Source organism: Vitis riparia, chromosome 5 (genome assembly GCF_004353265.1).
Source record: "Vitis riparia cultivar Riparia Gloire de Montpellier isolate 1030 chromosome 5, EGFV_Vit.rip_1.0, whole genome shotgun sequence".
Classification (NCBI taxonomy): domain Eukaryota; kingdom Viridiplantae; phylum Streptophyta; class Magnoliopsida; order Vitales; family Vitaceae; genus Vitis; species Vitis riparia.
In genome coordinates, this window is record NC_048435.1 from 4,393,942 (window position 1) to 4,408,225 (window position 14,284).

Consider the following 14,284-nt stretch of genomic DNA (forward strand, 5'->3'; position numbering starts at 1 on the left):
GGATGTATTCATTTTGATATTTATCTCCTTGTATGCATGTTATAGTCGATATAGATAAGACATCATTGTTATATTTTTCGGTATATACATACTTTATCCGAACTATTAAATTATAAATAAGTGATCAATTTGATAAGACTTAAGTCTATTTTGGATATACATGATATCCTACAAGATGTACATATTTTTACACAAGATATATATATAACTAAAACATGCGCATAGTATAATTAATTGACACAATATTTTGAGTGGGGAAAGAAGTTTTAAATGACAATGGACCAACATCTTATATAAATTGATTGATTGATCAATAAATAATCTCCTAACCAAAATTTAGATTTCATCTATGTTAAAGACAAGATGATGGATTGACCCCTTCATTTTATTTATTCATTTATTCATTTTTAAGAAGATTAAATTGGTTAATGAATCATGACTAGATGGCCTTGAATTTTCATATATATATATATATATGTATGTATGTATATGAAAAACAGTGTAGTCAAAGTAATGAAAATGGTCACACTCAAATGAGTTAGGTCCTCTTGCAATCAATTTGGATTGTGGAACACAAGCTGTACAAGGACAAAAAAGGTGAAACAAAAGTCTAACTATGGACAAAGGAGTGAAGTGGAGGCTGCGGAAACTTGAAAGTTAGGCCAAAGGCAAATACATGCTTTTAGAATGAAAAGTATGGAGATTGGCGGATTACACATGAGCTAGTACCATGATATCTAAAAGTAAAAGAAAAAAATGTTCTCCTTATGGGATCGTGGGAGTGCTACCTTCCTCTTTTTGCCTCGTAAATTTGATATCAACAACACAATTTGAAAATCATATGTATTTTAATTTTTAACATGTTACGATTAATTATAATTATATTTGTGTCAATTCATATAATCCGTTTAATGAATGAATTAAGGTGGTATTTATTTTTTAGTTGAATAAAAAAAAAATCAAAATATTTAACTTTATTTATTCAAGTAAAAGTAATTTATTGATATCAACGATCATAATTAAATTAAATATGTTGATAATAAGTTTATTTTAATATTTGACTTTTTCTATTCAGCTAAATAAATAAATACTACCAGTTTGTATCTAACTATTTAATTCATTTAAATCATTTACATAATCCTCTTAAGATAATTTGTTTATGATTTAATGGTTTATGAATTTTGTTTACTTAACCCTACAAAGACGACTTGTTTGTAACTCATTATTTTATATAAATTTATAAACAAATTAAAATATTTTCTAATTATAAATATCATATAGTAAAACAATTAAATAATTAAGTGTTGGGTTGGATAAACTTTTTCAAATAAAAAAAATAGAAAATTCTAATTTTAAAAATAAAAAACATGAAATATATCCAATCAGGCACCAACTAATTACATGTTTTGATATAAATTTTATTTAAGAGAATTTTTTTATAAGAATTAAAGAAGTTAAAATTCTTCATGAATAGCTTAAAATCTTATTTTTCTATTTGTTGGATACAGAAAATGATTTTTTACTTGGAGAAGACCTTATTAAGAATTTTTACAAGAATTTTGAGTGGTTACCAAGACTATCGAATGTCTCCCCTCATTGCTTCATGATGAGAGCTGTTATTGTTGTAAACACCGGATGTGTTTTGTTCACTTGGTTGACTTTTGGGCACATAAGGATAAGAGTAGTTTCGCTCTACTTTTTAATTGCAAGTTAATCTGCCAAGTCAACCTATAAGTTTGAAGATCATTTTTTTTCATGATCCTCTTTTTAGGATGAGGTGAATTTGTGCACAGTAAGAAACATATATCAATTAGAAGATAATTGAAGAACAAGTCAATTTACAAAGGATTTCTCCTTTGGCAATGAAAATATAATTGTGTTATGTTAGCATTGTTTGCTTATTTTCCCTTTGACCTCCTTGGCTTTTATACCCAAAGCCACCTTCAATTCATCCACAGTCACTTCCCCTCACTATTCCAAGTCTAGCCATGTGCCCTTCCATGGTCAATTAGCCTTAAACCTCTTAATAAATAATACATTGATAAGTAAAAATAGGTGTGTACGTGTCTATAATTTATGTTCTTAAAGTCTGTGTGAAGCCAAAATGAAAGCATGGAGTGGCCAGGAGTTTGAGGGGTGCTGAATTATATGGCTTGGATTTTGTCTCAAAGCGGAAAGCATATGTACATTTGTTAAAGCGGGTTGAAATTGAATGGGTGGACCATTGAACAGAGCAATGGTAGGGGTGGTCCGTGGTTGAGACCTGAGCCAGGAAGAAATAAAGAGGAGTCGCCATCCAAATATTAGAAAGCATAGGAGTATAGGACAATTGAAGGGTGAGATTCATCCATTCATAGTGGCATATGATTTCACTATTTCAGACTTTAATGAATGCCCAGGCACGTGATTCACTTCCAGGAGATGAGATGAGATGAGGAGTGAGGAGGGAGGAGGGAGGACCACCCCATCAATCAAGTATTCGTACCACCCTAAACCCCATGCATGTGATATGTCTTACCATGCACGTGGGAGCCCCTCCCCCCTTCATGCCAAGTGCCACCTCCAAAATTTTACCCGAATCCGAGGCCCCCATCATTTTCAAAACCAATACTCCCATTTTCCATCCAATATGTATTGAAGTAAATGTGGGGATTATATCTAGATATGATTGAGCAGATAGAGGTGAGTGAGGTCAGAGGGAAATGGGCATCCAAACAGAAGGCATTTCCATGGGTTTGGAGACAAGATAGCTTACAACTCTGATATTGACTTGACTTGTTGGTATTAGGATGGGTCACACTCGGGTGGGGTTGCCTTTGGTGTAAAGAAAAATTGGTTGGTGTTTGGATTTGGAATAATAACATTTTGTATCATTCAATCGGGTCCCTTTCCTCTCTATCCACCTAAATATTGATAAAGCTTTTTTGTTACTTATGTATCAATCCAGACTCTTGGAAGAGGATAAAATTTGTTCTTACTTGTATAACTTGTCCATGGTTTTAGTTGTGTGTATAGGCTTCTAACCTTCAAGAAGATAATGATAATATAATTATATTTAATATAGAATCTGTTTGATAATGATTTTAAAAAATATTTTAATTTTTTATTATTTAAATATAATTGAAAACATTTTTTATTTTTTTTAAGATCGAACACACTTATAATTATTTTTAAAATTATAATTATTTATAATTAAAAAAACAAACTTGAATTATAAATCAAATAAAATATAAAATAATAAAAATTGGATACTGCTGGATCTTAATGGATACCGACGGGGGGCATGCATTATTATAGTCGGACCCATTAGAAGCAGATTTTGACTCATTGTCTACGTGTTGTATTTATCACCGTCGATGCTATTAAAAGGGAGAAGATTTAATGATTTATGTAAAGTGTACGGTGAATGATGCGGTGTTGAATGAATCATAAATGTAATCGTACCGGAACACTGCGATGACAGAACGGCTGAATCCACGTACCCAATATGAATCGTCAGCCTCATCATGTGCCCATCTCTGCGCATTTTTTCTTTAAATAAATGAAGAATAATTTTTCTCTACTATTTCTAGCCCACCCACTCATACTAAATATTAGAAATTTTAAATAAAATAAAATAATTTGACATACAGCTGCCCAGCTCTAATAAATATCATCACACCGTCCTAACCAATCAAAAAGCTGAAGTTACATTTAATCTAACGCACATGCATCATTCCTACGGACTAAAAATCAAGACTTTTCGTTTCTTTTTTTCTTTTCTTTTCTTTTCCTCCAATCAGCATTTCAAGGTCCACATTCCACAACCGCACCCATAAAAAAAGAGGAGAGAAATGTGAGGCAACGGTTGGTGTTTCAAAAATGGAGAAAGAGACAAAGAGACAGAAACAAGAAGCGCAAATGTGGAGGAGAAAGAGAAAAAGTGAGAAACAGTGGGCTGTGGGGAACGGAAACCAAAGACCCAGAAAAGAAAAGAGAGAGAAAAAAAACAGATTCCCAGACGTGCACGGAATTGGGTTTGGGAAATGAGAGGAGATCCAAAATGGGTATTCCATAAAAACATTGATTCAAATATTTGCAGCTTTTAGCGGTCTCAGAGATGACCAAAGTTATTGCATTTCAGTGACTGAGACATTAAAACAAACAGATAGAGACATTCGAAAATTGAAGGGATCAACGTACGATTTCAATTCGCATTGCCGGAGATGCTTTTTTTTTTTATAGTTATTTTCGTGTCCCGTTTGATGAAATTTACGAAGACAGCTCCGCCAATGGCAGCTTCCATGGCTTCTCAAATCTCGTTGCTGACCATGGACTTGCTTGGACCCATGGAGTTCTTGCAATGGGCTATTGCTCCTTGAATTGCACTCTGCAACTCCTCCATTGTCGAGTCCATGTGACTTATGCCTCCGGTTCTGACCGTACTGGCGTACATGTTCCGACAGAGGACACCGGAGTGGCTCGGGGACGACCGCATCGACGACGGACAGCTCGAAACGCATCTTCTCCTTCTTGGGTATCTCAAATTGCCGGAGAAGGAATGAGAAAATCCACCACCACGGCTGTCGTTTCCTGAATTCTGAACCGATATTCCCGTGACGTCCTTTATAGATCTCTCGGATTTCATTGACAAAGTGGCGGCTCCGGTTGTATCTGTTCCCATTTTCTGCTGCTGGCACTGCTGTTTCTGCGATAGTTTCTCGTATAGCGGCTTCACCTTCTTTAAATATTTCCTAATCACCTCCCTCGCCGACGAGCTCATCCGCTTCACCGACGACCCCGACACGTTATCCGATTCACGGCCCTTGGAATCCTTCCGAAACACAGAAGAAATCCTGGAGAAAGAGAAATACTTGCTCTTCTTGATCTGTTGGTAGCCACCCCCATGAGCAGCCTGCGTCAGAAAACCATGTGCACTAAGCCGCTTGAAGTCATCGTCCTCTGCCACGGAACTGGGGCGAGAGGAGTCGCAGTCGGGGAGCAAGACGAGGTCGCTGGCGAAAGAGGAGGTGGATTCGGTTGAACTCCCGGTGGAGTCACGGGAGGCGGTGGTGGTGGTGTCGGAGGAGGAAGAGGCAGTGCTGGAAGAAGCAAGGAGAAGAGTACGGACCATGGAGAGGCGGGGGGAGAGGTGGAGCGGCAACAACTGACCCTTGTAGAACAACTCGTCGGCTGGGCAGAGATGGTTGGAAGAAGATTTGAGAGGGGATTGAGAGACTGTGAATTCGAAATCCGAGGAAGAAGAAGAAGAAAAGGAGTGGGATGGCGATGAAGGGAGGGTCTGGGATTTGGAATCTGATTCAACTCTCCTCCTCCTCCCCATCTCATTCACTCTCACCTCACCTTATCAGATCAATTTGATTCCTGTTAAGTATCGAGTGGGAAACTTCACCCTGAAAAAAAAGAAAAATATTATGATTTTTCCCAACACACATGAGTGAGGTGGGCACTTGTTAATTCTTATATACTCAAAATTGGAGTGGGGTACTCCTTTCCAAGGGCACTCCCATCTCAACACGTGCATGACAGTAGATAGGTGGGATGAAATGGAAATTAGATTCTAACGTTACATAAAGACCAAAAACTTTTTTAGACAAAATATTTAATATTTTTCGTTTTTCCTCTCTCTTTCATCTTTCAAGGCTTGAAGGGTGGCTAATATCTAATAGGAAACATATCATGAGAAGGACAAGGCATTGCAAAAACTTTGCACGAAAAGACTTCTATTCATTTTCAAAGTCAATGCAAGGATTTTAAGGCTTGAATGGTGGCTAAAATCTAATTTTGTTTACAGCTAAACTTTCCACGAAAAGACTTTTATAAGTCAATGGTAAGTGTTTTTATGAAGAGGAAAACGTTGGGAGAGGAGAAACAGAACTTGGAAACTAAGGAAAATGATTTTTATGCATTTTTCAATTAAAGATATAGATGGGTAATATTTTGAACATCCTAGATATTTGATTTTAGAGCACAGAAATTTTTCCCATGAAACAAACACCGTCCACACATATTAGATATCGGTGGGAGCACTAAAACCCAGCTCCCATCTGGTAAGAGGTAGAAGCCAAAATAGCAAATGGCAGGTGGGAAGATGGCAGAAGCTTTACAGGGAGAAGAGTGTTCAAAGGAGATTTGGCAGCTAGCCCAAAACCCCATGGTGTAGTGCACGTCAAATAGCTGTTGATGAAAATAATATCTGGTGGTTAATTAATGCTCCATCTGGGTTTTCGAGGCTCCCATCTCACATGGGGGACTGGAGCTATCAGCTAGCTGCTGCTTATTTTTCTTCTTCAAGATAAAACCCCCACCTCCCTCCCTCTGTGATTTCCATGGAGTTAGGTATCACGTGGCTCAAACATGAAAGAGGGTGGGGTTAGGGGGTAAGGGGCTGAGGTCCTTGAGGATCATGGCCCTGCATTTCCCAATTCACGCAGAGGGTGACTCTCATCACTATCCCACACTCTTCACATTTTATTATCACCCAGCTTTGGATGAGGTTAGAGCTGTTAACCAGCCCTTTTAAGTTGGAAAAGGCAATGAATCATACATTATTATTTACAATATCTACATGTATGATGATGATGAGCTGGTGTAAGGTGTGTAAAGGTGGTAGTTACATCAATTATATAATCATTGCACATGCATGCATGCATGCAGGCTTCCATGCATGACATGAGCACCGACATCCATACATAAATGGATGGAGATGAGGATGGATCTAATCGATCTAATTTGAATTAATTAATGATAATCTAAGTTTGAAGGAAAGAAGCTAATCAACAGCTATATGCGATCACGTGAGGTTCTTCCAAGAAGCATCGGTATTTAAGATGATTACATTTCCCAAAACAGGGGGTGGCCCATATTCCATATGATCCTATCAATTGTATATGTATTAGCACAGTGATCTAGTTGTAGATGGGGGGGTAATAGATTGATTCTTGAAAATGATAAGTCATAAAGATGCTATTAAACTACATATCTTCCATTCATATTTCATGTAGCCAACAAGGAGACATGAGACAGAAATAAAAATATGTGGTTATAACCTCAAGCACATGGAACAAAGTTGATTAGAGAAATTTTTTGGCAAATTTAGGGATTATTACAAATTCTCCATCCAAATTTTCCCTCCACTACCCCATGTTTATGTTAAAAATGGTCAAATCTTTCTATTCTTTTTCCTTTTATAAAATAAATCTTTTACTCTAAACTTTTGACCCTTTTTCTTTCTTATCTTCCTTTTCTTTCCTCCTTTCTCTTTTTAAAACTTTTGATAAAAGAAGAGATATTATATTTTATCCTGATCGGTAATGGAATTAAGTTATGAACTCACATTACTTGATTAAAAGTGGGATAAGATTATATTTCTTTTACATAAAATATGTTAATTGTATATAAGATATACATATCACATGTAATGATTCGCTCCTAACTATGTAGATATTGTCTGTTTTGGAATCAAATAAGTCATCACGATTTTAAAACGCATCTACAAGATTAAGAAAAGTCTATACTTATACAGTGTCAGGTATCCAATATAGGATGTTACATCCCATGTATCATAATTTTTTATTTATATTACTTATTTTGCAAAATAAATTTTTTTATTATAAAACTAAATATGTGGTTTAAAAAAAGAATTAAAGCAATATTTATCAAATAATATTAATATATGTATTATTTAATATAAAAAAAATAATGTATATATTGAATAACATAATATAAAAATTTTTATTTTCAATGGAATACGATATCTTAAGATATACATATTTTATCTTATCATATCCCATCAATCAGACTTAGTCCATCAAGCTTAGGAATCATGGTAAAAAAGTGTATTGTAACATTTTTAGAAATTGCATTTGACTTTCAAACATAATTTTTTTTTTTATTTGATAGGTTTTTCTAAACAAGGCTCTCGTAACACATAATCAAACAATTTTTGTAATTTAATAATTATTTTAAGTGACCGTCTAAATTTTAAGCACTAAGCCCACTGTCACAAGACTCGCAGCCCCAGGCGGCGCTGGACAAGGCCCAGGTATTATTTATGGTTTGTTTTTGGAGCCCAAGAAGAGGCCCATTTGGCACAGCACATGTTTTAAGGTTTACAGTCCCAACCAAGAACCAACCATCTGGGGGGACCCTGGCTTTTGTTATTCTAACAAGTTACAAATTACAACCCACCTACTCAATTCAAAATGAAAAAGAAAACAACGAACCAACCTGTCCACTCCAGCTTGTCCTGAGACTGGTGAGTGGTGAGTAGGAGGGAAAACCTAATCTTTACTAAAATTAATTAACACTAGTGTCCACAATAATTAAGTAGGTCTAAAACCTAATCCATGATGGTTTAAAACTTTGTATACTCTCGGATGATTTGCATTTTTTTGAAGATTCAAGATTGTTGCGGACTCGGGATTAAATAGGTGAGTATGATTGAGTTATTTAAAAATAATGACATAAAAAACATAAAATGAATTTAAAAAATTTAGAAATAAAATGAATTTTGAAAGACGAGTTTTTATCTCCATATATAAGGATTTTCCACGTAATAGCCTTAATTGTGGTTACTTTATTGTTGATGTTTCATACTCTCAAAATGCTTATTTAAATTAAAATTTTCAACCCTTACATTAAAATATTTGAAAATCACTCCTTAATTAGATCACTGGTTTTTCAGTATCCATAATAAGTTCTTTTAATTTCATCTCACTCTCATTTTGAGAAAAGGGTAAGGCTACAAATGTCAAACTAAAATATATTTATAATTTTAATGTGATGATTATTTGTTTGAATTTTTAATTTTTAATTTTTTTTATCAAATCAAATAATATTTTTTAAATGTGTGGGTTATCTAGTCCCTTTGTGACAAATATTTTTTATTTGGTAATTTAAATAAATAAAATAAATATGAAAAGGACTTCAAGTACCCAAACCATCCACTATTGCAAAGCCAATATTTTGGAAATAAAAGACAAATCCCAAATCATGACAAGCAGTCACTGTTATCCAAATTTTAATACGATAATTCACGGGATCTTAGGATTCAATTTGCATGAAGCGTGTGGGAGAACAATTGAGGCATTAAATTTTGGACCAATTACAAATAATCTAAAAAATATAAATATTTATCTTTTTCAGATTATTTTTATTTCAAAAAATGATAAATAAATAAATAATAATAATAAACCTCAACTAAATTTAAGAAAATAATCGACGAAGGTTAGTAAAAAAAATAAAAAGAGAATAAGAGATAAATTGATCTTCACAATCGAAAATTGAGGCAAAATATTAGATTATTTGGATGGTTCACCTATATAGAAGTGTCATATTCGTTCATGTTTGGTTGTCAGTAGAAGGCAAGAAAAGGGCAAATAAGTAGGGTTACTTGAAAGAGCTCAACACCAATATATTTTTTTTATTGTAATTTTTGACTTGTTTCTATCTTGTAAAAGACCTTGATTGACAAGTGTAGGGATTAAATGAAGGTGAGTGAAAATTTATTTATTGATATTAAAATTATTTATTTTTTACAATGTTGAATTTAAATTTATAAATATAAATTTATTTTTTTTACCATATTGAATTTAAAATAATAAGATATAAATTTATTAAAAAAAAAGAAGAAGAAGATGTGTATTGAATGCTAAAATTATTTGTCATAAATAAAAATTTGTAACAAAATATCATAGAACCTATTTACAATAAATTGATATTGGGATTAAATTTATTTTTTTATTATGAATACAATATTCATCCTAAACTCTTATGAAAGTTTATTTGCCACAAATATATTATATAACTAAACATAATTTTTTACCATAAATAACAATTTCATCCTTCAAAAAAATACCATTAAAAAAATCATTGCAATTTTTTTTTACCATAAAATATTATTAATGCTAAAAAAAATGTTGTTGCAAAATGGGGAAAAATATAGTAAAAAGGAAAATAAAATAAATAAATAAAAGAAAAGAAAAACACCTCTGAATTATGAGGAGTACCATAATTTTTTATTCTACTTTTATCTCAACTTTCGTCTAATTTATTTAGGAAAAATATGGAAAAAAAATATTTTAACAATTTCCTTTATTTTCCTCATTTTTTTTCACATCATTTTTCTAATATTTTCGAAGTTCCAAACATAGCTAAAATTTTGCCTGATAAAAAATTGGTCCAATGCTTGTAGGTGGAACTTTATGCGGTTCAAGCTTTTGACCTCTAAATTAGGAGTAAGAGGAGGCCTAACCTCTGGCAGGACAAAATGAGGGCTTTTCCGTATTATTGCATAAAAGTATATACACTTTATTGTCAAGAAACCTATGAAGAGATTAAAATAATAAAAATAAAATTTTAATAAATAAGTAAATTTAAATTCTTTCATTTTCAAATCCTATTAAACCACATGAAAATATTCTTAATGAATTTTTAAATGTATCCAAATACAAATAAAATTATAAATATTTTTAAATAATTATATCTATATCATCATTTCGTTTATTTTTAAATTTATCCACACTATATAAATTTTCAATTTCAAATATGTTTTTAATGTTATTGTCTTGTTATACTTATTTTAAAAAAATAAAAATAATGTAGACATTAATCTGCCTGTGAGGACAAAATAAACTTAATGTGTGATATCCTCAAATTTTATATTTGATTCAAATGTGAGTTCGACACTTCATATGACATCGAACTACTCAAAAAAGGAGTGAAAAATGTCTTCTTTATTGTAGAAGTGGTTCATGATATGTTTACATAGCAAGAATGGTATGATATTAATCTCGATGAATATACATATACATATATATATATATTGAGCACCTTCATATCGAATTGTATTGGTTACATAGAACAATGGGTTTTTGGGTGAAAATACTTAAGCTTTCAAGGGAGATGTCTATATGAATATTGTATGGAATTGGTCATGGGTTGAATCTTAAAAACACAAGTTGGCCCCTACTATTGGATTGGTTAGTCATTTCCTTATATTATAATTTTAAAAGACATGAGGTTGGTCCTATTCCTAAATATGAGTCTCAAAAGACACAAGATATAACTAGTTATTGAGTGATAGTTCTACAATAGTTATTCATCACAATGGTTCATCTTGGAGTATTAACAAATGATATTTTTGACAATAGGGACTCTCATGTTAACATGTGGGTGTATGGAGAAGGCAAAGCTAAGATTGAGCCACATGCTACATTTATTCATAATCAAGATTATTAAATGTCGGCTATAATAACAAAATTAAAATGCATATTATTTTATGTTTGTCATAGTTTAAGTTGTTTTACTATTTTCTAATAAGTTATCAACTTACCCAATCCTTTTCACTTTTCAGGAATATAAGGTGTCGATTAGATGTTTTGTTCATGTTGAGATTATTTTTGAAATTATTGTATTTGTATCATAGGATGACTAATTTATTTTAGAGAAAGAATGTAGTCTATATTTTTATATACTTTTAACATGGGTTATCCTTTGTGGACCATGGACTTGCGACGTGTATATGACACTATAAAACATATTTTGGATATGTGAGATATGATATTATGTTTATATGGTATACTTAGCATGTTCTAATTTTGGAGTAGATTTCATATCTATAGGTTTCAATAACCTTGAATTTCACACGATTTAAGGCAAAACTCATCACCTTCAATTTCACATGATTTAAGGCGAAACTCATCACCTTCCATCTCATATTTTGGGCACACACGTTGATTATGTTATTTAAGGGAGTTAGCTAGTGAATTCAAAGTAAAAGAGATATAGAAATAAAAGCTAAACCTTTTATATGCGAGGAGTTTTAGTGCTAATGTTGTTAAGGAAGCATAGAAGACAAGATTTTTAGAATCTAATGCCTTCCAACTAGCAATTTTTGGAATTAAAAGAGACCAACTAGCACAAAAAACTTGGACCCGAATGGGATATAAGAATAATTGTTGTTTTCAAATGTTATCCAACAAGGGAATGAAAAATAAAATTTGAAAAACTAAAGATTCCAAAGGAATATTGTATGACAATCAACAAGAAGATTTGAAAGTATTTTTTAATGATTTCTCTAAAAAAAATCACTTATTAAAATCTAAGAATAAATTTTGAACTTTTTTATTTGTTCAATCCTTGGGTCAAAGAAAAAGAAAATAAAGAGTAAATTTAAAAAGTCACATAGAATAAAATTCGCATAGCATTTTTGCACATCAATAGTTTGAAAACGTTTTAGCCTAGCTAGTTTTTATTTTTTTTTAAATGGAAAATTTATGTATAAATTGGTCAAAACCTCTTTGTATAATAGTCATGTTGCTCATAAACAAGTCTTTTATCACTTTGATTCCTAAATCAAGTAACGAGGAATCCTCAAATCATTGTAGACCTATTAGTGTGTGCAATGTTTATTTCAAAATAATAGCTAAAATATTGGCAAATATGGTAAAACCTTTATTGAACAAAATTGTCTCTCCTTTTCAAGGGGTATTTGCCCTAAGAAGACTTATGAATGATATTATGTCATTACCTTATAAAATCATGCATTAATTTAAAAAGAAAATAGACAAATTTGGATGCATGATGATTAAATTTGATATAGAAAAAGTATGTGATAGGCTTGAATGAGATTTTATTACGATGATTTTATTCAAAATAGGTTTTCACCTTAAATCGGTTGAATAGGTAATAGAAAACATTTCCACCATAATTTTTTTTCTCTTAATAAATGGTATTCCACAAGGAAAAATTCAACCATCAAATAGGTACTAGGCAAGAATACCCTTTATTTCTATATATTTTTATTATTTATTAGAATATTTGGACAAAAAAGTTAATAAAAATCATTTAGGAATTCCAACTCATCAAAATGGACCCAAAATTTCTTTCCTTATATCTATAAGTGATTGTACAATATTTACTAAGGCCTCTCAAACTACTTTTACTAATATTAATAGGCTTTTGGATAGTTCTTGTGCATTATCAAATCAACTTGTGAATTTTAATTAGTCATATGTTTAGATTTCTAGTAACGTTCAGAGGGTTATGTAGAGGAGTTTAGGAGAAGCTCTAAGTATTTTTCTTTCCAATGGCATTAGTAAATATCTTGGTTGTCCAATTATTCAAAGTAGAATAAAAATGAGCATTTTTTCTTAAGTAATTCTTAAATCTAAAAAAAAGGTTAGCATATTGGAAAACTTGATTCATTTCAAGAGGTAGCAAAATAGTTTTATACAGACTAATCTGGCTAATTTCCTCATTTATGTTATGAATTGTTTTAAATTTAAAAAAATAAACAATGGGAATCTAAATAGGATTAACAACAATTTCTTAAGGACACCATATTTTAAGGTTTAATGAATCTAGAAGGATTCATTTGGTAGCCTGAGAAGAGGTTTGTAAACAAGGAGGTCAAAGAATCAGGGGGGATAAAAATGTCAATAAAACTTTAATTACTAAACTACAATGGAGAATCCTCATAGATAGTGAGAGCAATTGGGCTAGGATCATGAGGGAAAAATATGTGAAAAATAATTTTTTTTAGATTTTTTTTTTTTTTAAACGAGATTCTATCATTTGGAATAAGGTTACTAGTTGTAGAAAATATATTCAAGTTGAGCTAAAATGGTGCAGAAGAAATGGTAGAAAAGTCTACTGCTGGACAAACTTCTAGGTTTTATATCACCACTTTTGTGGATAAAAATCATTTACATTACATTAATTGGGATGTCAAAGTACATGACTTTATAAATTGGGAAACTTGTTTTTTGATGGGGCCATTTGGAAAATATATACTTTTCGGAACCCAACTTTATGAAATCTGAAAACCAGCCTTTAATGTGAAAAATTATATCTTTTTTATGCACTCTAAGTCGGCTGCATTTTTTGTACTGAGATTGCCTTTTTTTTTCCTTCCATATCCACCATCCGCCTCTCCTTCCCTCAGTCGGCCAGCGTCATCACCAAGCGCCACTCACACCTCTCTCCAGTCGGCAATCTTTCTCTCCCTCCATTTCTCTTCCCTCTTTCTCTCTCTTTCCTTTCCTTTCGACATCACCAAGAGAGAATAAGGCGATGGCAATGGTGGAGAACCAGGGCCGAAGGGAAGAAGGCGCGGTTGGTTGCCATTGACGGCGACAACCAGCAACTCTTGTGGTCATTGATGGTGGTGGCAGCGACGACAGAAGCAAAAAAAAAAAAAAAAAAAAAAAATCCCTATTTGATCCTTAAAAAAATCCATCCCCCATTCGATTTCCGAGAAAATTCATCCTTGTTTGATTTT

At 32.3% G+C, this 14,284-nt stretch overlaps 1 protein-coding gene across 1 annotated transcript; it reads right to left on the minus strand.

Moving 5' to 3' along the window:
* Nucleotides 1-3,641: 3,641 nt before the first annotated feature.
* On the minus strand, nucleotides 3,642-5,432 carry LOC117915124 (probable membrane-associated kinase regulator 1). Its single transcript, XM_034830701.1, has one exon. The coding sequence runs from the start codon at nucleotides 5,321-5,323 to the stop codon at nucleotides 4,292-4,294; it is 1,032 nt and encodes a 343-aa protein (XP_034686592.1). The 5' UTR covers nucleotides 5,324-5,432; the 3' UTR covers nucleotides 3,642-4,291.
* Between the last annotated feature and the right edge of the window lie 8,852 nt (nucleotides 5,433-14,284).